We start from the raw sequence: 27000 nt of genomic DNA, 5'->3' as shown, positions 1-27000 counted from the left end.
CTGTCGCCCAGGCTGGAGTGCAGTGGCCGGATCTCAGCTCACTGCAAGCTCCGCCTCCCAGGTTTACGCCATTCTCCTGCCTCAGCCTCCCTATAGCTGGGACTACAGGCGCCCGCCACCTCGCCCGGCTATTTTTTTTTGTATTTTTTAGTAGAGACGGGGTTTCACTGTGTTAGCCAGGATGGTCTCGATCTCCTGACCTCGTGATCCGCCCGTCTCGGCCTCCCAAAGTGCTGGGATTACAGGCTTGAGCCACCGCGCCCGGCCTCCGCCATTCTTTTGCCTCAGCCTCCCAGTCACTGGGAGACTACAGGCGCCCGCCACCATGCGCGGCTAATTTTTGTGTATTTTTAGTGGAGACAGGGTTTCACCATGTGAGCCAGGATGGTCTCGATCTCCTGACCTCGTGATCCGCCCACCTCGGCCTCCCAAAGTGCTGGGATTACAGGCCTGAGCCACCGCTCCCAGCCATATTTTATTAATATTTTTGTATAATTTTTATTTCAACCATAATAAAGTGCTGGGATTAGAGATGTGAGCCACTGAGCCTGGCCACATAATCCTGTTTCTATGTAAAGTGTAAAAAAAATTAAACTCATACAAGCAGAGAGTAGAATCATGGAAAAAAAAAAAATCCCCTCTGGGTTTTTTGTCTGGTTAAGAGACATTCTTCGTAATCATTCAGGAATTATATTTTCTTTCATCTTCTGCATCCTCCTGTTCTTCAGCCAATGGATGAAAAAAGATACAGAGGAGACACATTTGCCTTTTATCCACTTCACTTCTCCTCACTATTAGTCAATGTAAGTACGGCTAAGAATAGCAGTTTTCTGGCAGGACAGCCACTTCGCAGCGATAAATAACACACTGAAAAAAAAAACAAGTATAAGCATATGCATCAATAATGCTTGTGGTAAAATAAAGATTTATTTTGTTGATTTGTATTGAGTTCCTGTAATATTTGATCAAAAGCTAGCAAATATACAGCAGAAAAGGAATATCATTTTAAGTAGAAACCCTGGGAAGCCCCCTGGAAAATACTCCCTTTGAATACTTTAGCCAGAATTTTAGATTTCAAAAGGTCAAGTGAGCAAAACCCAAATCTTGTCTTTGTTTCTTTTGTTAATCATCTGGCCATTTCTAAAAGCATGGTAATTATGCCAAGCCATTGAAAAGATGTGGTTTTGATTAATTTTATCTCATTTCAAATGTTTTCTCTGTTAATTGTTTCATGTTAATCTAAAAGAAACGGCCTACATAACTATGTATTCAAGAAGTATTCATATTAAGATGTTTATAGTTTATTACAGTATAGTAGAATCCTCTATAATTAGAAGTTAATTATTTATAAATTTATTCTTTTTAAGGTTTTTCAAATGTGAAAAAAAATTAGGTATGCCTTTGGAAATCAGTTCAATTCTAGGACATTACCCACTGGTCTTCATGGTATTTCTGTAATGAATAGTGTAAACCTGGGTCACCAGAATGGTGCAGACATGCTGATTGAATTAGAATGAGTTCAGCCTTGATGGGAGACTATCAGTATCCCAGAGGCTGATCATTCACTACAGCTTGCTAAATGTTGTTCTGTAATACCAGTGAGCACTTTTACCCAGGTTACCCTTGTCCTCCCATTAATGTGGTCCTGTTGTGGTCTCCTGTTTCTCTTAGCTATCCCAGATGAGAGGTGATTATTTCTTGCATAAATAAGATTCCCTTTTTTCCCTCTGCCATAGGATCCGCTTATTCTCCCTACTGGAAGCAATGTGCAGGAGGCAGGAATGATGACAATATACAAACATGTTTCCTGCCATGTGGCCACTATAAGCAGCTTACAGTATGTTCCGCCTAGAAATCACTTAGACTTTCAGGCCAGCAGAGGTATTTTTCTATGTGTCTCTTTCTCTTAAAAGCACCTCTAATTAAGTTTGGCACAATCAGGATAATCTCTATTTTGATAAACACGAAGTCAACTCATGAGTGACCTAATTTTGTGAGTGATTTCCCACCACAGTCACACTTTTTTTTTACACTCAATAGGAATGTATTACACAGCAGGTGTGCAACAGACTGGGAATCCAGGGTATTATCACAACAACCTCTGCCTCCCAGGTTCAAGTGATTCTCCTGCCTCAGCCTCCCGAGTAGCTGGGACTACAGGCTACTCGGGTGCTGAGAAAACTGTCTAGCCATATGTAGAAAGCTGAAACTGGATCCTTTCCTTACACCTTATACAAAAATTAACTCAAGATGGATTAAAGACTTAAGTGTTAGACCTAAAACCATAAAAATCCTAGAAGAAAACCTATGCAATACCATTCAGGACATAGGCATGGGAAAGGACATCATGACTAAAACACCAAAAGCAATAGCAACAAAAGCCAAAATAGACAAATGACATCTAATTAAAATAAATCATGCTACTATAAAGACACATGCACACTATGTTTATTGTGGCACTATTCACAATAGCAGAGACTTGGAACCAACCCAAATGTCCATCAATGATAGACTGGATTAAGAAAATGTGGCACATATACACCATGGAATACTATGCAGCCATAAAAAAGGATGAGTTCATGTCTTCTGCATGGACATGGATGAAGCTGGAAACCATCATTCTCAGCAAACTATCACAAGGACAGAAAACCAAACACCGCATGTTCTCATTCATAGGTGGGAACTGAACACTTGGCACTTGGACACAGGGTAGGGAACATCACACACTGGGGCCTGTCGGGGGGTGGGGGGCTGAGGGAGTGATAGCATTAGGAGAAATACCTAATGTAAATGAGTTGATGTGTGCAGCAAACCAACATAGCACATGTATACTTATGTATCAAACCTGCTCTTTGTGCACATGTACCCTAGAATTTAAAGTATAATAATAATAAAATAATCACAAGTAACAGACTAAAAAATAATAATTAACTACTTTCCAGTTTTATTCATTACAAATATTAACTAACATCTTTTTCCTGGCTTAAATTATTTTTGTACCGTTTTATACATTCACACACACATGGAACAATAAAAACATATCCAATTATTCAATTTTAGTTGTTTTTATTAATATAAACCTTAAAAATGATTTTTTTTCCATTTGAAAAGGGCTTTTATTGTTGTACTCAAGAGTGTTATTTCTGGAGACAAAGTTGCCTGTGCTTTAATAGGCATTTTCTGGGAAAAATCTGAACCATAAGCCATAAAATTTTACATTAATAAATTCAAGACAAAGTATAGATTTGCTTTCAGCATTTTTGAGATGTTTAGTTTTCTATTAGTCATGCTATTAAAATAATTTTTGTTTGAATAATTGCTTTTCTGATAATATGTACAAACAGACGTCATAATTTTCTTCCACCTAAGGTTTATCTTCAGAGTAATTTGTGTATAGTTAACTCTATGTAAATTAACACTAAAAGTCTGTATGTTTGCAGGCAGAGAGACCACATGTTCAAAGAAAACTATATAACAAATATTTACTAATTTTTCAGAACTCAGAAATGTAAGAATTTTTTTATATTTCTTTTTTTTTTTTTTTTTTTTTTTTTTTTTTTTTGAGACGGAGTCTCGCTGTGTCTCCCAGGCTGGAGTGCAGTGGCGTGGTCTCGGCTCACTGCAAGCTCCGCCTCCCGGGTTCACGCCATTCTCCCACCTCAGCCTCCCAAGTAGCTGAGACTACAGGCGCCCACCACCACGCCCGGCTAGTTTTTTGTATTTTTAGTAGAGACGGGGTTTCACCATGTTAGCCAGGATAGTCTCGATCTCCTGACCTCGTGATCCACCCGCCTCGGCCTCCCAAAGTGCTGGGATTACAGGCTTGAGCCACCGCGCCCGGCCAGAATTTTTTTATATTTCTTTCTCTTTTTTTGAGATGGAGTCTCTCTCCGTCATCCAGGCTAGAGCGCAGTGGCGTGATCTCAGCTCACTGCAACCTTCCCTCCGGGGTTCAAGCGATTCTCCTGCCTCAGCCTCCAGGCGTGCACGACCATGTCCAGTTAATTTTTGTATTTTTAGTAGAGACGGGGTTTCACCATGTTCGCCAGGCTGATGTTCAGCTGTTTTTTTTTTTTTTTTTTGAGACGGAGTCTGGCTCTGTCGCCCAGGCTGGAGTGCTGTGGCCGGATCTCAGCTCACTGCAAGCTCCGCCTCCCGGGTTTACGCCATTCTCCTGCCTCAGCCTCCGGAGTAGCTGGGACTACAGGCGCCCGCCACCTCGCCCGGCTAGTTTTTTGTATTTTTTAGTAGAGACGGGGTTTCACCGTGTTAGCCAGGATGGTCTCGATCTCCCGACCTCGTGATCCGCCCGTCTCGGCCTCCCAAAGTGCTGGGATTACAAGCTTGAGCCACCGCGCCCGGCCGATGTTCAGCTGTTGACCTCAGGCATTCCACCTGCTTCACTAAATTATGCACTAAAAGTGTATAATTACACTGTTTGTAATACAAATGATAAATGCTAGAGGTGATGGATATCTTATTTACCGTAATGAAATTTCTACATATTGTATGCCTGAATCAAAATATGCCATATAAGGCATAAATATATACACATACTATATACCCACAAATACTAATAATAAATTTCAATAAGAAAAAAATAGACAGGGTTTAGCGGCTCATGCCTGTAATCCCAGCAGTTTGGGAGGCCAAGATGGGCAGATCACCTGAGGTCAGGAGTACATGACCATCCAGGCCAACATGGTGAAACTCATCTCTACTAAAAATACAAAAATTAGCCAGGCATGGTGGCGCACACCTGTAATCCAAGAACTCCCAGGTTCAAGCAATTCTTTCTCAGGTTCCTGAATAACTGGGATTACAGGCATGTGCCACCATGCCCAGCTAATTTTTGTATTTTTAGTAGAGATGGGGTTTCTCCATGTTGGTCAGGCTGGTCTCGATCTCCTAACCTCAAGTGATTCACCTGCCTCAGCCTCCCAAAGTGCTAGGATTACAGGCATGAGCCACTACGCCCAGCCCATAAAACTTTATATTTAAAAAACCATAAACATTATATTAAAACCTGTCTAAACTAATAAATACACCTGGCCATATTTTAATAATTTTAACTATAATTAATAATTTCTTTCTCTCACATAATGTAGAAAAGCATTACTCTGAAACCCCACCTTATTTTTTATCTTTATTAATTAATTCATTATGATTTTTGGAAAAAAAGTTTTCAGATGTTCTGCACACATGTTAACGTAGGTTAGGCCATTCAAAAGACATTCAAAGCATCAACATTAAGTAATAGGCTAGAATCATACAAATGAGAACATGAACCCCCACCTTATACATTACTTAACTACAAAAAGCCTCTCCACATGTTTTCATCATGCATCTTACATTTTTTTTTTTTTTTTTGAGACTGAGTCTGGCTCTGTCGCCCAGGCTGGAGTGCAGTGGCCGGATCTCAGCTCACTGCAAGCTCCGCCTCCCGGGTTTACGCCATTCTCCTGCCTCAGCCTCCCAAGTAGCTGGGACCACAGGCGCCCGCCACTTCGCCCGGCTAGTTTTTTGTATTTTTTAGTAGAGGCGGGGTTTCACCGTGTTAGCCAGGATGGTCTCGATCTCCTGACCTCGTGATCCACCCGTCTCGGCCTCCCAAAGTGCTGGGATTACAGGCTTGAGCCACCGCGCCCGGCCGCATCTTACATTTTAATGTCCTTACTCTTTTATAGAAAAGATCATACATAATGCCCAACTAATAAAAAACAATAATATCTCTAATGCAGCATCAATTGATCATATGCTTTCACATGTGAATACAATAGGAATAAAATCACAGCATAAAGCAATGTGAAAGCTTTATTACATCATTATTCACTTTTCAAAAAATTTTTTCAAGGAAACAAGTATACTTTCAATGTAATTACAGTGCTTCAAAAATCCACTTTTTTAAAAGTTATGTAGAAATAATTTAACAGCTGTAGCCATGGATTAGTTTTTATACTCAAAATTCTGATTTAAGGCCGGGCGCGGTGGCTCAAGCCTGTAATCCCAGCACTTTGGGAGGCCGAGGCGGGTGGATCACGAGGTCAGGAGATCGAGACCATCCTGGCTAACATGGTGAAACCCCGTCTCTACTAAAAATACAAAAAAAAAAAAACTAGCCGGGCGTGGTGGTGGGCGCCTGTAGTCCCAGCTACTCGGAGGCTGAGGCGGGAGAATGGCGTGAGCCCGGGAGGTGGAGCTTGCAGTGAGCCGAAATCGCGCCACTGCACTCCAGCCTGGGTGACAGAGCGAGACTCCGTCTCAAAAAAAATCGGAAACGTCATAGAAAAAAAAAAATTCTGATTTAGTGTAATGTCTGAACTGTCAGAACCTTAATTATTCTATGGAAAATTCTCTGGTATTTACATAGAATCAATTTTGAATTAGTTTTTCATATTTGCTGCATCTGCAAAAATATATTTTAGTATAAACCCTCTGGTGGTTTTTTTTTTTTTTTTTTTGAGACAGAGTTTTGCTCTCTAGCCCGGGCTGGAGTGCAGTGGCCGGATCTCAGCTCACTGCAAGCTCCGCCTCCCGGGTTGCCGCCATTCTCCTGCCTCAGCCTCCGGAGTAGCTGGGACTACAGGCGTCCGCCACCTCGCCCGGCTAGTTTTTTGTATTTTTAGTAGAGACGGGGTTTCACCGTGTTAGCCAGGATGGTCTCGATCTCCTGACCTCGTGATCCACCCGTCTCGGCCTCCCAAAGTGCTGGGATTACAGGCTTGAGCCACCGCGCCCAGCCAACCCTCTGGTGTTTTCTAAGCTGTAGTTTTTGGAAAAAAAAGTCTTTCCAAATTCATTACATTTGCAGGACTATTCTCAATATAAATTTGCTTGATTCCCTCAAACAAAGCTTGAGCAACTGCTTCAGGGTTTTCCTCTAGTAAAAAATGTGGGCAATAAGATCTGTGACACAAGTAAAGGCACTACTACCCCCTTTATATTCGTAATGGCTGTCTTCAGAATAAATATTCTTCTTCACTTTAAAGGCTATTTTCTGAAACATTTTTTTGACAGTAATTGCACTTAATGCTTTATTAACTATGAACCTTCTTCTGTTGAGTAAGATATAAGTAGGCATTAATGGTTTTTCCATATCCTTTGTACAATTTTTCTCAAGGATAAGAGCTTTCCTGTGAAATATGGTATAAGCACTAATAAAATATTTTGCCACATTCTTCACACTTACAGTTTTGGATGTATGAATTATATTACCTACAATCATGTGTTGACAACCATATAAACACTTTGTCATGTTTTATACATTTCTAGGGTCTCACACTAGTATAATTTATTTTTACGTATAGGGAATTTGGAGGTGTTGGTAAAAGCACTGTCGCATCTTTCAGGTTTGTAGAGTTCCTCTTCAGCATGAATTATCGCCATGTCTCTTAAGAATTAAGAACTTGTAGCCAGGCATGGTGACTCACGCCTGTAACCCCAGCACTTTGGAAGGCCAAGGCAGGTGGATTACCTGAGGTCAGGAGTTCGAGAGCAGCCTGGCCAACATCGTGAAACCCCATCTCTACCAAAAATACAAAGAATTAGCCAGGCGTGGTGTTGGGCACCTGTAATCCCAGCTACTTGTGAGGCTGAGGCAGAAGAATGGTTTAAACCCAGGAGGCAAAAGTTGGAGTGAGCCGAGATCACGCCATTGCACTCCAGCCTCGGTGACAAGAGTGAAACTCCATCTCAAAAAAAAAAACAAGGAATTGAGAAATTGTTATAGGCTTTGCCACATTCTTCACACTTGTAGGGTTTCTGTTTGGTATGAATTATGTGTAATAAGGGTTGAGAACTTCCTTAAAAAGCTTTGTCACATTCTTTATATTTGTAGGGTTTATGTTCGATATAAACTTTCATATTTAGTCAGAGTCGAGGACTGGTTAAAGGCTTTCCCACATTCAACACATTCATAGGGTTTCCCTCCAGTATAAATTATTGTATGCTAATTAAAAGTGGAGGAACATTTAAAAGATTTGTCACATTCTTCACTATGTAGTGTTTTCGTTCAATATGAATTTTCTTATGTTTATTAAGGTCTGAGGACCAATTAAAAGCTTTGCCACATTCTTCACATTTGTAAGGTTTCTCTCCAGTATGAATTCTTTTATGTGTAGTTAGAGTTGAGGATGCAGTAAAGGATTTGCCACATTCTTCACATTTGTAGGGTTTCTCTCCAGTATGCGTTCTTTTATGTTTAGAGAGGATTGAGGGCCAAGTAAAAGTTTTGCCACATTCATTGCATTTGTAGGGTTTCTCTCCAGTATGAATTTTCTCATGTGAAAAAAGGGTTGTGGAATGGTTAAAGGCTTTGCCACATTCTCTACATCTGTAGGGTTTCTCTCCAGTATGAAGTATCTTATGTGTAGTAAGGTGTGAGGATAGGTGAAAGGCTTTGCCACAATCTTCACATTTGTAGGGTTTCTCTCCTGTATGAATTCTCTTATGTATAGTAAGGTTAGAGCAGTGCTTAAAGGATTTGCCACATTCTTCACATTTGTAGAGTTTCCCTCTAGTATGAATTTTCTTATGTGTAGTAACATGTGAGGGGTGCTTAAAGGCTTTGCCACATTCTTCACATTTGTAAGGTTTCTCTCCAGTATGAACTATCTTATGTGTAGTAAGGTCTGTGGATCGGTTGAAGGCTTTGCCACATTCTTCACATTTGTAGGGTTTCTCTCCACTATGGATTTTCTTATGTGTAGTAAGGTTTGAGGACTGCTTAAAGGCTTTGCCACATTCTTCACATTTGTAGGGTTTCTCTCCGGTGTGAATTCTTTTATGTGTAGTAAGGTTTGCAGATTGGTTAAAAGCTTTGCCACATTCTTCACATCTGTAGGGTTTCTCTCCAGTGTGAATTTTCTCATGTGTAGTAAGGGTTGAGGACCGGTTAAAAGCTTTGCCACATATTATACATTTGAAAAGATTTATTCCAGTATGTCTTATCTTATATGTGTTTGAATTTGAAAACTTAGGAAAGACTTTTCCATATTTATCACATTGAAATATTTTTTTCTGGGTAGTTGTCAAACATTGGTTAAGTCCATTATAACCTCTTTTGTGCACCTTATGCTCACCCATGCTTTTACAGCCTTTTTTAAACTGTAAATTGTCATGTCTGCATTTTTCATATCTTCTCAGTATCACTTTTTGGAAAGACTCTTGTATGCTCTTCTCTGGCCAAAAGTCTTGGGCAAAATGAGAACTCATAACTAAAAGGAACAACAAAAACACATTACTTCATTTGCTAGATTCAGATAAATATACTTTACAAATCTAACCTATAAAATTATACAAACTACATAAGCAAGATGATATAGCAAAATACCACCAACTCTAATTTCTTCCTGGACATACAAATGTAATAAAAACATGCTGACAAAAATAAAATTGTAAAAAATTTATAAATGAGTTAAGTGTGTGAAGGGCCCCAGGTGAGCAGAATGCAAATAGCCACATAGAAGAAAAAGAAAGCTCTGTTAGTTACACCCAACACAGCTCTTTCTACTGCCCAGTATAACATTGTGCTTTTAAAAGTAAATTGCTGGTTGGGCATGGTGACTCACGCCTGTAATCACAGCACTTTGGGAGGCTGAGGTGGGTGGATCATGAGGTCAGGAGTTCAAAACCAGCGTGGTCAAGATGGTGAAACCTTGTCTTTACTAAAAATACAAAAAATTAGCGGGCAAGGCAGCGGGCACCTTGAATCCCAGCTACTCGGTAGGCTGCGGGAGAGAATGGCTTCAACCAGGGAGGCAAAGATTGCAGTGAGCCAAGATTGCACCACTGCACTCCAGCCTGGCGATACAGTGAGACTCCATCTCAAAAAAAAAAAAAGTAAATTGTTGGCCAGGCAAGATGGCTCATGCCTGTAACCCCAGACCTTTGGTAAGGCAAGGCAGGTGGATCACCTGAGGTCAGGAGATTGAGATCAGCCTGACCAACATGGTGAAACCCCATCTCAACTAAAAATACAGAAAATTAGCCAGGCATGGTAACAAGTACCTGTAATCCTAGCTACCTGAAGGCTGAAGCAGGAGAATTGCTTCAGCTGTGGAGGCAGAGATTGTAGTGAGCTAAGATTATGCCCCTGCACTCCAGCCTAGGTAAGAGAGTAAGACTCTGTCTCTCACACACACACACAAATGTAAATTGCCAACTCCTGGTTTCTTTTTTTAAAATAAGAAAAATATTGGCACATACATCTTTATTTCTGGTTTCTATGAACTTTTTTAGACACCAGATAATGTCTCCCATAACATAAAATGCTGAAAGAAATAGTGATATACGTTAGAATGACAGTTTGAGTCTGCTGAGTCTAAAGGTAAATGTTACAGAAGCAGAGAAACTTCAGTAACCCAAACAGGGAATGGCTGTAACAAATGATTACTGATTATTAAGAAGAAATATGAATAAGCCGATTTAACTAAACAATAAACACAACATTTTAGATAAGACACATCCTAAAAACATGTTTGAGAAATTCCCAGAATCTCTAGCCAAGACAATTTATTTCAGACGACACAAGGACAAACCTATATTATAAAGATTGGAACAGTTAGCTTTTTGTTAATATCTGAATCTCAATCAAAGATTACAATGTATACAAAATATTCGGGCAACACGGCCCATCAAAAAAGTTATACAATTTTCAAAAGCGACTATAAAAAGTGTATAAAGTAATTTTAAAAATTCAGAATAAATTGAACGGGCCAGGCTTTGAGGCTCATTCCTGTGATTCTAACACATTGGGAAGCCAAGGTGGGAAAATCACATGAGGTCAGGAGTTTGAGACCAGCCTAGCCAACATGATGAAACCCTATAACTACTAAAAATACAGAAATTAGCTGGGTGTGGTGGCATGTGCCTGTATTCCCAGCTACTTGAGAAACTGACACACAAGAATTGCTTGAACCCAAGACGGGAAGGTTGCAGTGAGTGAAGATTGTACCACTGCTGGCCAGGCTGGGCAACAGAGCAAGGCTGTATCCAAAAAAAAAAAAAGGACAGGAACAGTGGCTCAGGCCTGTAATCCCAGCACTTTTGGGAGGCTGGAGTGGGTGGATCATTTGGGGTCAGGAGTTCAAGATCAGCCTGGTCAACAGAGTGAAAGCCTGTCTCTACTAAAAATACAAAAATCAGCCAAGTGTGGCAGCATACACCTGTAATGTCAGCTACTGGGAGGCTGAGGCAGGAGAGTCACTTGAACCTGGGAGGGGGAGATTGCAGTGAACCAGGATCATGCCACGGCACTCCAGCCTGAGCAACAGACTGAGACTCTGTCTCAGAAAATAAATAAATAAATTGGATCTGTTAGAGGTTTTATGTAATCCCCTAGATACCACTAAGAAAATATCTGTCTAGATACACAAAAGAAAATAAGAAAAATAATTGAAAGCATATCAATACAAAAATAAAAAAAAAACCACACAAGATAGAAAGAGAAAAACAAAGATAAAAGAAACAAATAAAACAATTAATAAAATAACATTGGCTAGGCGCAGTCGCTCACACCTGTAATCCCAGCACATCCCAGCAAGGCCAAGGTGGGTGATTCACTGGAGGTCAGGAGTTCAAGACCAGCCTGGCCAAGATGGCATAACTCCATCTCTACTAAAAATACCAAAAATCAGCCAGGCATGGTGGTGGGTGCCTGTAATCCCAGCTACTCAGGAGGCTGAGACAGGAGAATTACTTGAACCCTGGAGGCAGAGGTTGCAGTGAGCCAATATTGTGCCATTTCACTCCAGCCTGAGTGACAGAGCGAGACTCCGTCTCAAAATAAATAAATAAATAAATAAATAATATTAGTAAGGTTTTCTCTTTCAGAAAACTATATATATATATATATATACACACACACACACAAATTATCTTTCCAGTCAAGAAACATACTTTCAATAAGAAGGTTTATTAAAAAATTTTATCAGCCTGACCAACGTGGTGAAACCCCATCTCTACTGAAAATACAAAAATTAGCCAGGAGTGGTGGTGCATGCCTGTAATCCCAGCTACTCAGGAGGCTGAGGCAGGAGAATCACTTGAACAACTGCACTGCAGCCTGAGTGACAGAGCGAGACTTCGTCTAAAAAAAAATAAAAAAATAAAAAAAATTAAAAATCAAGATCCAACTTACTTTTCTACAAGTCACTGAAGATCTAATGACAAAGACTGAAAGTGGCAAGATGGAAGTAGAAATTTCATGTAAATATTAACCAAATGACAGCAGAAGAGGTCAAAATAATATTACAAAAGCTACATCTTAAGTCAAAAACTGTCATATTTTATAAAATGTACTTTAAGTCAAAACTTCAAAAAGACAAAGGACATTAAACAATATATAGATCACCTGAGGTCAGGCATTCAAGACCAGCCTGGCCATCACGGTGAAACCCCGTCACTACTAAAAATACAAAAAAATTAGCCGGGTGTGGTAGCAGGTGCCTTTAATCCCAGCTACTCAGAAGGCTGAGACAGGAAAATCGCTTGAACTTGGGAAGCATAGGTTTCAGTGAGCTGAGATCACACCATTGCACTTCAGCCTGAGCAACAAGAGTGAAAATCTGTCACAAAAGAAAATAAATACATAAATAAAATTATATATATATAAAAAATAGAATGCCTGAGTGGTTTTTTAAAAAGCATTCCATATGCTGCCTACAAGAGACTCATTTTAGCCTTGAGTCAAATAGGCTGAAAATAAAAGAATGAAAAAAAATGTATATTCCATGAGAATAGTAACCACAATTGAGTGATGTGGTCATAATTATATTAGACATAATATGCCTTAAGTGACATACACTGATATTATAGTAAAGTGAGTTGATTTAGCAGGAATCTATAACTGTAATATTTATCTATCTATATATATGTGTGTATATAACATCAGGGCTCCAAAATATATAAAGCAACTATTGACAAAAGTGAAGCAAGAGGCCGGGAGCGGTGGCTCAAGCCTGTAATCCCAGCACTTTGGGAGGCCGAGACAGGGATCACGAGGTCAGGAGATTGAGACCAGCCTGGCTAACACGGTGACACCCCGTCTCTACTAAAAAAAAAAAAAATACAAAAAACTAGCCGGGCGAGGTGGCGGGCGCCTGTAGTCCCAGCTACTTGGGAGGCTGAGGCAGGAGAAAGGCCTAGACCTGGGAGGCGGAGCTTGCAGTGAGCTGAGATCTGGCCACTGCACTCCAGCCTGGGTGAGAGAGCGAGAATCCGTCTCAAAAAAAAAAAAAAAGTGAAGCAAGACATACATGGCAACACAATAATTGCAGACATCAAGACCCAGTTTGCAATAATAAATATAAAATTCAGATGAAAAATAAGAAAGAGAAAACTTAGATAACATTATATACTATATTAATTATTTTGCACATAGAGGAATACTTGAGAGTGCATAATTTATAAAGAAAAAGTTTTATTTGGCTCACAGTTTGTCAGACTGTATAAGTATGTGCCAGCATCTGCTTTTGGTGAGGATTTCAGGAAGCTTAAAATCATGGTGGAAGATAAAGAGTAACTGGACATATTATATGGTAAGAGACAGAGTAAGTGTGAGGTGAAGGACCCAGGTTCATTTTGGGAGGCTGAGGTAAGAGGATCCCTTGGGGCCAAAAGTTTGAGACCAACCTGGGCAACACAGTGAGATCCTAACACTACAAACAAGCAAACAATTAGCCAGACATGGGTAGTGCGTGTCTGTAGTCCTAGCTACTCAGGAAACTGAAGTGAAAGGATCACTTGAGCCCAGCAGGCTGAGGCTACAGTGAGCCAAAATTATGCTATTGCATTCCAGCCTGGGTGACGGTAAGATCTTGTCTCAAAACAACAACAACAAAACAATTTAAAAAGACTAAAATTATACACTGTTTTCTTTTTTGGGGGGGTGGGTGATTAAATGAGCCTTTATAAGAACGTTGTAGCAGTTGTGTTTGAAGGCGGCTGCCCTACAAAAAAAAAAAAAATTTAATTTAATTTAAATCCCTAATTGCATGAGCAGGAAAACCAGGGCTGAAGCTCAACTGGGGCCGGTGGAACCCAGTCATCACGGAGACACACGCATGTAAGTGGGCACGGGGACGCCCTTGCACTGTCATGAAGCCGGCCCAGTGTGCAGGAAACACAGAACGGCTTCTGCCTTTCCTCTCATAGAACCAATTTTTAAAGAGTGGGATGGGAAAGAAGCAAAAATGAAACTAAAAGCAGACCTGATCCTTTTAAAACATTTTTGTAGACGCTAAAGGGAGTTACAAAAAAAAAAAAAAAAAAAGTCTGAAAGCAAATCCTGACAGCAACCCCCAGGTTTAAGGACAGGTTCTAAACTAGACCCAAACGGAAAACCTGAAGTCTGTGCGCAGCGGCTCGCCGCACACCTGGACGGCGCCTCCCGACCTCCACACACCTGTGCACGTTCACCTGCTAAGAACAAGGCCAGGGTGGCTTAAGATTTCGTCCATCGAAATGAATAGAAAAAAGGAAAGAATTTAATAAAATAAACCACAACAGAAAAACCCCGCAACAGTCCCCACTCCAGCTTCCTGCTCTGGGCTGCTGCCGACCGGATCCTCTCCTCCTCCCTTCACGGGCAGCTTCTGGAATCCCTGCTTCTCTGGCTGGGTGTGTTCCTCAGTTTGTTCTTCTGCTAAGTCTGAGAGGTCCGGGGGCGAGGGTCTCCAGAACAAGCAGCAGTGGAGGCGTTCAGCCGGGGCGAGGGCTGCCTCTGTCATCCTGCATCTGTCCGTCAGTCACTGGGGCTGACTGGCCATCCCTGCCAGGGGCTGTGGCACCATAAGCCGCCCACCCTCCAGGGCACGGGGCCAGCGGGACGACGCAGCGCACAACAAAGACCCCAGGGTCTGCACGGTTTACTTTTAACTCCATCATTATGAGGTGATTAAAAAAAAAATCTTTCAACTTATAGATCGCCATGGGAAGGCAGTCAAAGATCGGGAGCCTAAGACGTGGAAAAGCAAAAACAAAACGAAACGCCCCGCTCGGTTCAGAAGCCCGGGGCGCTGGCCTTGCCCATGTGCGTCGCAGTGTCCAGGGTGAGCCGCCCGTGTGCCGGCAGGGGCTGAACAAGGCGGCCGGGAGCAGAACCAGCCCCCAAGGTCCACTTTTCTGCTGGTGTCGGGCAAACTAAAGGGAAAGAGAGAAAGGAAGAAAGCCCACGGGAAAGGTTCCCCAGCGATGATCCTTGTCCGCCTATGAGGCGGCACCAGCCCCCCAACCCTGATGAAACTTTGCAGCCAAGAATTGAGGTCTCGCCTCTGCAGCACGGCCGGTGCTTGCTCTTGGGACGGGCACGGTGTCTTCCCGAGCCAGCGGAGGGTGGTGCAGTGGGTCCTTCTAGACTGGGGGCCAGGTGGGGAAGGAGGGAGCCCGTCTTCCACGGGGCCTGGCTCACACTATTTCCACGTGGCTGACTGGGGGATGGAGCGGGGTGGGATCATGTCCAGGAGGTACTCTCGCTGGCGGTCCACGGCCGAGGAGCTCTTGTGCACCGCCAGGCTTGGGCTGACAAACCCAAGGGTCCCGCCTGTGCTGAGGGGCATCTTCCTCCAGTTGGAGGTGCCGCTGCCCTTGACAGGTTCATTTGGAATGTCTGCCGGTCCTGCTGACCAGGGCTGTGGCCAAGGCTGAGTTCTGCAGTTTGGGTGACTGACTGAACGTGTGCAGGACACCTCGGGGCGTCATGGCCGAACCCTGGGACAGCAGGCTAAAGGCCTGTAGCACAGCCCCGTTACTCTAGTCGCAGGCCTCTCCTGAGCGGAACGCCAACCTATGCCGGAGTTTTATGACCTGCTTCAGCGTGGGATGTGGGGCGGCCGCGGCCTCGGCCTTGGCCTGGGCCTGTGCAGCAGAGGCTGCGCCCTGCTGCAGGAGCCGCTGCTCAATCTCCTGCTCCTGCTGCAGCGCCTTCACAAAGGCGGCCTTCAGCCGGCTGGTGTGCTCCACCTTGAGCGCCTTCTTCTGGTTGGTCGTTATGCAGTTCTCACACATGATGGCGCCGCTCTTCTCCTCCCACCAGCGGCACATGAAGTCCATCTTGCAGTGTGCACACATTTAGGGCTCCCGGGACAGCACAGTGGCGGCCAACATCCTGCCCGCTTGTGTCTCCAGTAGGTTCTGCACCACCTCCTCCAGGCTGACCAGGTAGATGAACTCACTGTTGGGGGCGCTGGGCAGAAAGTTCATCTCCGGGGCTGGGGGCTCGGGTGGGGGGATCTCCAGTAGCGTCTTCTCCAGCTGTTTGCGCAGCGCCAGCTTGGCGGCTGCCTGTTGGCTTGCTGAAGACTCGGTGGAGGTGACCACAGAGGCCACGCTAGTGGGGGTGGAGTTGGCCTGAACGTAGGAGGCTGTCCTCCCCTTCAGTGATGCTGGGGTGGGCTGTGGGATGTTGATGAGCAGGCTGGTGTTGGGAACACTGGCAATGCGGATGAGGCCCTGCTGGACGATCCTCTGTCCCTGAATCTGCACACTGGGCACTGGTGCCGGGGGGCCAGGAGGGGCGGTGGGCCTGTGCTGGAATGTTGCATAATGCTATGGATATGCTGGGGCCCCCTGACCAGCGGGGTCATGACCACCTGCGAGTTCTCCTGCGGCCCCAGCTTCAAGGACACCTGCTGCCCACCTCGGACCAGGGGCGGGGGTATGACACTGCCAGGCATCCGAGCTGAAGAGATCTGGAGTGACGGCTTGCCAGCAGGAATGTTCTGGGTGCCCCGAACAAGCAGCGGAGGGGTGGTCACGGCGCTCCAGACACAACCTGCGGGCTTCTGGGCGGTGGCTTCCTTTTGTATTTGACTCGTCCACAACTTTTTCAACAAAACGAGTTTTGCTTCTTCTAACCTCAACTCTTCTTTCAGCTGCTTGAACATCCTTTCTCGTTCTTTCGGGTTGCTTTTCATGAGAGCCTCGGCGCTAGTCTCCTTCAAGGCCACCGTGATCAGCCCATTCTCTCTCGGGCTGGAGGGCTGCTCGTTGTGGGAGAGTACAATCACGTCGGGTAAGGGGGGTCTTCTCTCAGATTTCATGTCACTGTGTGAGGAGGGCATGTCCACGGGTCCATCGCCCACCAGACCTTCGCCTCTGCCCATGGCCACCGTCGTGGCCCCTGTTGCCCTCAGCAATCCTTAGGCTGGACCCGCTCCCGGCTCAGGTGTCACCCTTATGTCTCTGTCAGTGTTTAAATCTGAAGCCAACAACCCTCTCTCCGTTTTTATTTTCTTGCTCTCCGCGTCGTCCTCTGTTGGGTCCAGTTCAAGCGCTCGTTTCTGACTCCGTTTTTGGCATGCTTCTTCGGTCATTCTGAACTGGCTTCGCGGTATGGGGTGCTGGTCCTACCAGTTGGTCATGGCCACAGTGATGTCAAAAGGCTACCTACTTGAGACGACGTGCTGACCAACCGGGCCGTGGGTCGGCCAGGCCCTGGGCAGCGCGCTGGTTAGTGGGGCTGCGGGTCCGGGGTCGCCCGCGGGGCCGGGTGGTGTTGGGGCCGGGGGCGCTGGGCCACGCGTGCTTGTTCTACCTATGGGGCCGCCCAGGTCCGCCACGCTCGCTCATCTGTGCTCGCTCAGCCTGTCTGCTGGCCCGCCAGCGCCACCGGCCAGATAATACGCCCCGGGGCCGCACACATGGAGCCGGGCGCCGGTGTCACCGCCCGGGACATGCGCACCAGGTCAGTGCGCTCGGCCCGCGGTCCCCAAAACACCAGGGAGCTCTTACAGGCGATGCCACCCGCCCGCGCCCAGCTGGGCAGGGCCTTACACTGTGCTTTCTAACAAAAACTGAATGAAACTAGGAATTAAAAGCAAAAGTCAGATGGCAAATTAAAAAAGATGTGAATATAAAACACACTCTTCAACATATTCTTGCTCAGCGGTCAAAAAATTTCATTGTTCAAATCTGTCAATACAACCAACGGTTAAAAGCTGTAGTATCAACACTGATAAAATAAAGTTGGATTATTTCCTTGAATGATACAAAAAAATATTTTAAATAAAATACTTAGACAAAATGAACTAACAAATCTTTTAGAAAAAATACCACAAAAAGCCGGGCGCGCTGGCTCACGCCTGTAATCCCAGCACTTTGGGAGGCCGAGGTGGGTGAATCATGAGGTCAGGAAATCGAGACCATCCTGGCTCACACGGTGAAACCCTGCCTCTACTAAAAATACAAAAAAATTAGCCGGGCGTGGTGGCGGGCGCCCGTAGTCCCAGCTACTTGGGAGGCTGAGGCAGGAGAATGGCATGAACCCCGGAGGCGGAGCTTGCAGTGAGCAGAGATTGCGCCAGCGCACTCCAGCCTGGGCGACAGAGCAAGACTCTGTCTCAAAAAAAAGAAAAGAAAAAATACAAAAAAAAAGACATGACATTGGTCTTGGCACCATTTTCTTAGATACAACATTAAATGTATGAGCAACAAATAAAAGAACAGAAAAGTTTACACTATATTTCAAAATTTCTGAAAGAAAAAATTTCAAGAGTGACAACGTCCCTTAGAAAGTGGCTGAAAACATTTGCATATTACTTGTTAGAGGAGTTAGTATTCAAAATATATAAATGACTCTTTAAACAGTAAAGTTGAATAACTTGATTTAGAAATGGACAAACAAAACTTTTCTCAAAAAAACACACAAATGGAAAAATGCACTTGAAATGACACACAAAATTACTAATTTGTAGAGAAATGAAAAAAAGAAACATGATAACATACAAAATCACCTCACACCCATTAGAATGGCCACTATAATTTTTTTTAAATACACCAAATCTGTTGATGATGCAATAAAAATGAAACCCACGTTGACTGCTGGTGGAAAATAACTTTGCAGTCATTATTTTAAAATGTTATAAATGTTCCTCATTTATAAATCTATATCCAAAATACATAACACAGGCCAGGCGCAGTGGCTCAAGCCTGTAATCATAGCACATTGGGAGACCGAGGTGGGCAGATCAAATGAAGTCAGAAGTTCAAAATCAGCCTGGCCAACATGGTGAAACACTGTGTCTACTAAAAATGCAAAAACTAGATGGGCGATGTCATGTGCACCTAATCCCAGGAACTTGGGAGGCTGAGGTAGGAGAATTGCTTGAACTCAAAAGGCAGAGGTTGCAGTGAGCCGAGATCACATGACTACACTCCAGCCTGGGTGACAGCATGAGACTCGATCTCAAAAAAATAAAAATAAAAATAACAAACAACAAAAGAAACAAAATATGTAAGACAGGACCTGGAAGACACATTTGAAAATCCATGTTTATTTTACCAGTATGCACAAAAGTCAAAAGGCTGAAGCAACCCAGATGTCTCTTGATTTATAAACATACCAAAAAATGTAACATATACATATGATGGAAGATTATTCCACTTTAAAAAGAACAATCTTGTCACATTTTAAGATGAACATTGAAAATATGTCACCTGGCCTGTAATCCCAGCACTTTGGGAGGCCGAGACGGGCGGATCACGAGGTCAGGAGATTGAGACCATCCTGGCTAACACGGTGAAACCCCGTCTCTACTAAAAAATACAAAAAAACTAGCCGGGCGAGGTGGCGGGCGCCTGTAGTCCCAGCCACTCGGGAGGCTGAGGCAGGAGAATGGCGGGAACCCGGGAGGCGGAGCTTGCAGTGAGCTGAGATCCGGCCACAGCACTCCAGCCTGGGCGACAGAGCAAGACTCCGTCTCAAAAAAAAAAAAAAAAAAAAAAAAAGAAAAGAAAATATGTCACCTGAATTAAACCAGTAACAAAATTATGGATACTGTATGATTCCACCTACATGAGGTATCTTTATTTATTTATTTCTTTTTGAGATGGAGTTTCACTCTTGTTGACCAGACTGGAGTGCAATGGCACAATCTTGGCTCACCACAACCTCCACCTCCCAGGTTCAAGTGATTCTCCTGTCTCAGCCTCCCAAGGAGCTGGGATTATAGGCATGTGCCACTATGCCCGGCTAATATTTTTGTATTTTTGGTACAGACAGGGTTTCTCCATGTTGGTCAGGCTGGTCTCAAACTCCTGATCTCAGGTGATCCGACTGCTTCGGCCTCCCAAAGTGCCAGGATTACAGGCATAAGCCACCGCGCCCAGCTATATGAGGTAGCATAAGTAGTCAAAAATCATAAAAACAGAAAGTTGAAGGTTTGTCTGTCAAGGGCTGGGGAGAGGGTAAAATGAGCAGTTCTTACTTAATGGAATTAAGTTTTAGTTTTATAAGATGTAAAGTTTCTAGAAGTCTTTTGCATAACAATGTGAATATACTTAACATGCCTGAAATGAACAACATTTTTTTGAGACAGGATCTTACTCTGCAGTGTAGTGGCACAAATTTGACTCTCTCTCAATCTCCCAAGTACCTGGGACCACGGCTGCATACCACCATGCTTGGCTATTATTAATTTTTTTTATAGAGAGGGGTCTCCATATGTTCCCCCAGGCTGCTCTCAAACTTTTGGGCTCCAAGGATCCTCCTGCCTTGGCATGGCAAAATCCTGGGATTACAGATAAGAGCCACAACCATGCCTGGCCCTGAAATGTACACTTCAATAGATTTAAGACAGTAAATTTTATATTATGTGTTTTTAAAACAATTTTTTAAAGAAAAACTGAAACAAATACAGAATTATAAATCCTGTTGAAAATTACCTTCAAATCACAAAGTGTTTTTCTCACAAAAGGAAGTAAATATTCATCATTAAACACATGGAAAAAATAAAACTATCTCAATGACTGCTCACTTAAAATTACCATCGAAAATCAGCTAAGAAAGAATATAAGAGAAGCCACAACTAAAATTGGTGTCATATTTATAGATAAACACGCATACATATGTAATCTGATTGTAATAAACATGCATAATTTATTTTTTTTATTTATTTATTTATTTTGAGACAGAGTCTCACACTGTTGCCCAGGCCGGAGTGCAATGGTGTGATCTCGGCTCACTGCAACCTCCGCCTCCTGAGTTCAAGTGATTCTCCTGCCTCAGCCTCCCAAGTAGCTGGGACTACAGGAACCCACCACCACACCCAGCTAATTTTTTTGTATTTTTAGTAGAGATGGGGTTTCACTATGTTGGCCAGGCTAGTCTCAAACTCCTGACCTCATGATCCACCTGCCTCAGCCTCTCCAAGTGTTGGGATTACAGGCGTGAGCCACCGGGCCCAGCAATTTATCTCTTAATTAAACCTCAACTTGACTTAAATGTACAAACAGAATTGCAAATTTTCTAAAATTATAATATAAAAGTAAAACCAAGACACAATAAACTGATGTTAAGAAACCTACACTAAGGCCAGGCACAGTGACTCACTCCTGTAATCCCAGCTCCTTGCAAAGCTGAGACATGAGAATTGCTTGAACCTGAAAGGACATTCAGTCTGTCCAAAAATAAAATGGGAATCACAACTACCCAAGCCCCTGTACCAAGCCAACTAAAGGTGGGCCCTAGTGCAGACCCAGCAGTCTTGTGACCAAGCTACAACCCCTTTGCACTAAAAATTCACAGTGTATCTCATCACCCTAAGGGCCCAATAAAAGAAGATCTTTACCTTCTAAAATCAGTTTATGAAAACTTGAAGAGGTGTTTGCTCCATCAAATTTAGATACCAATACAAAACTATATTGTGCCCATTGTCGATGCTTCTTTTTTTCTTTTCTTTTTTTTTTTTTTTTAAATTGAGATGGAGTTTCGCTCTTGTTGCCCAGGCTGGAATGCAATAGTGTGATCTCAGCTCACTACAACCTCTGCCTCCCAGATTCAAGTGATTCTCCTGTCTCAGCCTCCCAAGGAGCTGGGGTTACAGGTGCATGTCACCACACCCGGCTAATTTTTGTATTTTTAGTAGACACGGGGTTTCATCATATTGGTCAGGCTTGTCTCGAACTCCTGACCTCAGGTGATCCACCTGCCTTGGCCTCTCAACGTGCCTGGATTACAGGTGTGAGCCAGGGAGCCCAGCCAATGCTTCTATTTTAATGTAGTACTGGAAGTATGTGGCAGAAGAATTAGTCAAAGAAATTTTTAAAAAACCATTGAAATTGAAAAAAAAAAAAAAAGTAAAAAGTTGCTGTTTGTAGATCATACAATCATATATTTAAAAAACCATAAATGGTACATTAAACCCTATCTAATAAATACAGTCAGTAAATTAGCAAAATATAAAATTAACATACAAGTATATGTATGGTTTCAAACACCTTTTTTTTTTTTTTTTGAGAAGGAGTCTAGCTCTTTTGTCCAGCCTGAAGTGCAATGGTGTGATCTCAGCTCACTGCAACCTCTGCCTTCCAGGTTCAAGCGATTCTCCCTGCCTCAGCCTCACGAGTTGCTGGGATTACAGGCATGCACCACCATGCCCAGTTAATTGTTTTATTTTTAATAGAGACAGGGTTTCTCTGTGTTGGTCAGGCTGGTCTCAAACTCCCGACCTCAGGTGATCAGTCTCCCAAAGTGCTGGGATTACAGGTGTGTTCTAGTACTTTGGGAGACCGCCCCTGGCTATGGTTCAATACACTTAAACTGCGCCCAGCTACAGTTTCATACACTTAAACTATCTGATAAAATAGAGAAAAAAATCTTATTTACTATAGCATTAAATAATACATTTCTGAGAAAAAAATTAACCAAGGATGTAAAAACCCCTTACAATTAAAAAAAAAATCAATGAAAAAAGGGAAGATCAAAATAAATTTTTAAAAATTTTATGTCTTTGGATTGAAAGAACAAATATTAATAAAGTGCCATATTATCCAAAGTGATCTATAGATTCAACACACTTCCTATCAAAATTGCAGTAGTATTTTTTTCACAGTAATGGAAAATTCAATTGTAAAATTTACATGAAATTAAAATAAACGTTGACTAGCCAAAGCAATCTTGAGGAAAAGGAACAAAGCAGAAGAATATCATACTTACAATTTCAAACTATATTTGAAGACTTTATAGTAATAAAAACAGAATGGACTGTGCAGAAAAATAACAAAAAAAAAAAATGCAACAGAAACTACTACTCTCACGCATTTCAGACCTGATGCAAAAAGAGGACTTAAAAAAAATAGTTTTAGTTTCTCAATATTATACAGATATTTGTGTGTCCCCAAAACAATGGAAAAGCAGACAGATTGTGAAGTCTCTTTCTTCTTATTTATTTATTTATTTTTTTTGGTGAGATGGAGTCTTGCTCTGTTGCCCAAGCTGGAGTGCAATGGCATGATCTCAGCTCACGGCAACCTCCACCTCCCAGGTTCAAGTGATTCTCCTGACTCACCCTCCCAAGTAGCTGGGATTACAGGCACCCGCCACCACGCCCAGCTAATTTTTGTATTTTTAGTAGAGATGGAGTATCACTATGTTGGTCAGGCTAAGCGCAAACTTCTGACCTCATCTGATCCACCTGCCTTCACCTCCCAATGTTCTGGGAGTACAGGCATAAGCTACCACGCCCAGCCCACGCAGTCTCTTACATGCCATGAAGAGGACTTTGGCTCTCACTGTGAACTTGAAGGAAGCTCACCAAAGGAGAAGTAGAATTCTTAGAGAATTTAAAAGCATAAGACAGAAGATGCCCTTTTGTGGGAGCAAAATTAAAATACAGCTGCCCAGAAACTATTTCCTTTGGAACACGGCTTCCCGATTCACATTTTAAAGACTGGCTTTCTCTTTGACATTGGGACGTCTTATCTGTGTCATCTGTTGTATTCATTTTCACTCGCACCTACCTGGGGGTTTGGCAATCATCTCATGTCTCTCCATAGGTTTTTTTCCTTGCTCCAGACAGGTAACCAGGTCTGGCTTAGAGACAACAATACCTGTTTTATTAAAAATAAGTAACATGAATCTTGCTCATATACTCCAATTACAAGCTAGTAATGTACTCAGCAGAGATGTCATAAAACATTCTAGTAAATTAACACCAAAATAATAATTTATAACAGAAATTTCTAAATATTTAGAAAATACTTTCAATTTATAGGTTTCTTAATTTTACTATCTGGTACTACTGAATCAAAAATTGGTGATGGCAATTAGATTTTCAGGTGGGGGCAACAATATTTTATGCCACTAAATTTCTGGAATTACCACTAATTTAGAGTGAAGAATACAGCTCAACTCAGGAATGTGGAAAGTTTGGATTAAGATTAAACATGTTGAAGAAATTATTTTCTAAATAAACAAATTCGGAAGATTTTCTGGAAAAAGGGGATCTGAAACTCTTTTATGCAAAGAATAAATGACTAAAAAACATTCTACAAAAAAGAGAAATAAAATCTTTAGGGTATATTATTAATTAGGTACTCAAGTTATCCTCACCAAGGAAGACCAGGTTTCTGTAGTTCTCTAACATCACATCCCTATATAAATTCCGCTGTGCAGTGTCCAGGCAATGCCACTCCTCCAGAGAGAATTCTATGGCCACATCTCTAAATTGCAATGGTCCCTGAAAAACACACACACACACACATATTTACTAAATAGCCATGAGTGGAATTTTTAATTTGACTCAAGGTGAAATTAGAGAGTAAAGAGAACTGGTTCTGACTCATAGGACTGCCTAAAATTATCCAATAAAATATTTTTAAACACAAAAATATTCTCTAATGTATTCTCTTTTTTCTTTTTTTTTTTTTTTTTTTTTTTTTGAGACGGAGTCTCGCTCTGTCGCCCAGGCTGGAGTGCAGTGGCCGGATCTCAGCTCACTGCAAGCTCTGCCTCCCGGGTTTATGCCATTCTCCTGCCTCAGCCTCCCGAGTAGCTGGGACTACAGGCGCCCGCCACCTCGCCCGGCTAGTTTTTTGTATTTTTAGTAGAGACGGGGTTTCACCATGTTAGCCAGGATGGTCTCGATCTCCTGACCTTGTGATCCGCCCGTCTCAGCCTCCCAAAGTGCTGGGATTACAGGCTTGAGCCACCGCGCCCGGCCCTCTAATGTATTCTCTAACTCTGAGAAAAAAGAGCAGCACAAGATCCACAACATCAGTTTATATATGATATTTTTCTAGATAATAGAGTATAAAATTAAGGCCATGAACATGTACATTTTTGAGTGCTATATTTGCATCATATGGAATGAGTTGTGAATATTTTTCAGATGCAAAAGACATCTTCAGTTAGAAGATACCTCTCAAATTTTAATATACACAATAAGCTGAAAACTGTTGTGCAGGGTTTTGTTTTTTAAATTCCAGAAGATCTGGCATAAAGTCTGACTTTTTGAATTTCTAAAGAGCCCATCTCTAATGCAAATGGTTTTGGCCCAAGAACGGTATTTTGTCAAACATCCAGTAAATGGAAGAGCCTGTGTTTTTCCCAGTTTTTCTGGCCTGTAAACAAAGATAAGAACCTTCATTTTCCAAAGAAAAGTATGTAGCAAAAAAGAGAAAAAAGGACAGCTGCCAGATTAAATGGGATGCTTTATGCACATCAGCTGCATAAAAATACTTAATAATGAAGAGAAAAATAATTAACTCTATTGTAAAAAAATCTATCAGAGAGCCATGTCACCAAGTGAATCATTAACCATTAACTGCACTAGGACAAATTTTTCTGATGTGCTAATGCACATCACAGCATCACCGCTGAAATAGTCCTCCCAAAGAAAGTAAATAAAATTCTGAATTTAGGCCGGGCGCGGTGGCTCAAGCCTGTAGTCCCAGCACTTTGGGAGGCCGAGACGGGCGGATCACGAGGTCAGGAGATCGAGACCATCCTGGCTAACACAGTGAAACCCCGTCTCTACTAAAAAATACAAAAAACTAGCCGGGCGAGGTGGCGGGCGCCTGTAGTCCCAGCTACTCGGGAGGCTGAGGCAGGAGAATGGCATAAACCCGGGAGGCGGAGCTTGCAGTGAGCTGAGATCCGGCCACTGCACTCCAGCCTGGGCTACAGAGCAAGACTCCGTCTCAAAAAAAAAAAAAAAAAAAAAAAAAAAATTCTGAATTTAACCATAAAGAAACATGTTTTATGCTAACTTCAAAATACAGATAACTCCTATGTTCTATAATTTTTAGTAGAAATTTTAAGTAGGCTTCATTTAGCACCCTAGAGAGCAGGTATCTTAATTTTTTTTCCCAGAAATTTCTGGTTAATAACTGCCATCCCATTTAAATAAGCTTTTCCTTAATCTTGTTCGGCATAGAGCTAATGGAACACATAGATGGAGCCTCAACATTACGTTTTCCATCTTTACTAGGGACCACAGTTTCCCCCAATAGAAATCTTGAGTATCCACATCTTTCCATGTTCAACAGCCACAAAGGGAGCACTTTTAATATTGCAGATCATAAATTATTGCTGAGAATCCTGCATGGCATATAAGAAGCTATGATGTAGCGAATGTAGAGGAGGCTCTAAGGTATAGAAAAGAAATATTTTACAGAGACCCTTGACTATCATAAGAATTTTAAGAAGTATTTAAACCAAACTCATTAGAAAAAAACCAAAAGTAGAGAAATAAATGTTTGTAAATACTAAATGCATAGCATTTGAGGAGGCAGAGTGAATACAGGTCTTGATCTGAGACAGAAAAGCCACTTTTTTTCTTTCTCCTGCTTCTCTGGAATTCCTTCTCAGATGAGATTCTCTGGACAAATTATACCTGTATCTTGAGAGTATGTCCTTAAAAGTGTCAGCACCACCTGTTTACCTGGTAGCATGACATCAAATGGCAGGAAAAAAAAAAAAAGAGAGAAAGTCCACCCATTTCTGTCCTTTAAAACAGAAGAGATTCAGGAACAATAAGCTGCTTCATGAAGATAAAAATATAAGTTTCGGCCGGGCGCGGTGGCTCAAGCCTGTAATCCCAGCACTTTGGGAGGCCGAGAGGGGCGGATCACGAGGTCAGGAGATCGAGACCATCCTGGCTAACACGGTGAAACCCCGTCTCTACTAAAAAAATACAAAAAACTAGCCGGGCGACGTGGCGGGCGCCTGTAGTCCCAGCTACTCGGGAGGCTGAGGCAGGAGAATGGCGTAAACCCGGGAGG

At 42.5% G+C, this 27000-nt stretch overlaps 1 protein-coding gene and 1 pseudogene across 3 annotated transcripts in view; both read right to left on the bottom strand.

Annotated features, from left to right (window-relative positions):
* Positions 1-6759: 6759 nt before the first annotated feature.
* LOC112612828 (zinc finger protein 253-like) overlaps positions 6760-27000 on the bottom strand; it is a 38216-nt gene continuing 17975 nt past the window's right edge. Inside the window, exons 2-6 of one of the 2 annotated variants that reach the window (XM_025367776.1) lie at positions 24329-24455; positions 23737-23826; positions 8019-9215; positions 7858-7935; positions 6760-7128 (exon numbers count right to left, since the gene is read on the bottom strand). In XM_025367776.1, the coding sequence (XP_025223561.1) occupies positions 6881-7128; positions 7858-7935; positions 8019-9215; positions 23737-23826; positions 24329-24455 (1740 nt within the window). In that variant the 3' untranslated portion in view covers positions 6760-6880. Of the gene's footprint in view, positions 9216-23736; positions 23827-24328; positions 24456-27000 lie in introns of both variants that reach the window. The other variant, XM_025367777.1, reaches the window with a different exon arrangement.
* LOC112612825 lies at positions 14009-17312 on the bottom strand (annotated as a pseudogene). Its single transcript, XR_003116890.1, has 2 exons — positions 15805-17312; positions 14009-15729 (listed from the first exon to the last, which is right to left on the bottom strand). The product of XR_003116890.1 is annotated as a transcriptional repressor p66-alpha-like (transcript).

This window comes from Theropithecus gelada, chromosome 19 (genome assembly GCF_003255815.1).
Source record: "Theropithecus gelada isolate Dixy chromosome 19, Tgel_1.0, whole genome shotgun sequence".
Taxonomy (NCBI): Eukaryota; Metazoa; Chordata; class Mammalia; order Primates; family Cercopithecidae; genus Theropithecus; species Theropithecus gelada.
Note: the sequence above shows the minus strand (reverse complement) of the source record. Positions and strands in the feature narration are given on the sequence as shown.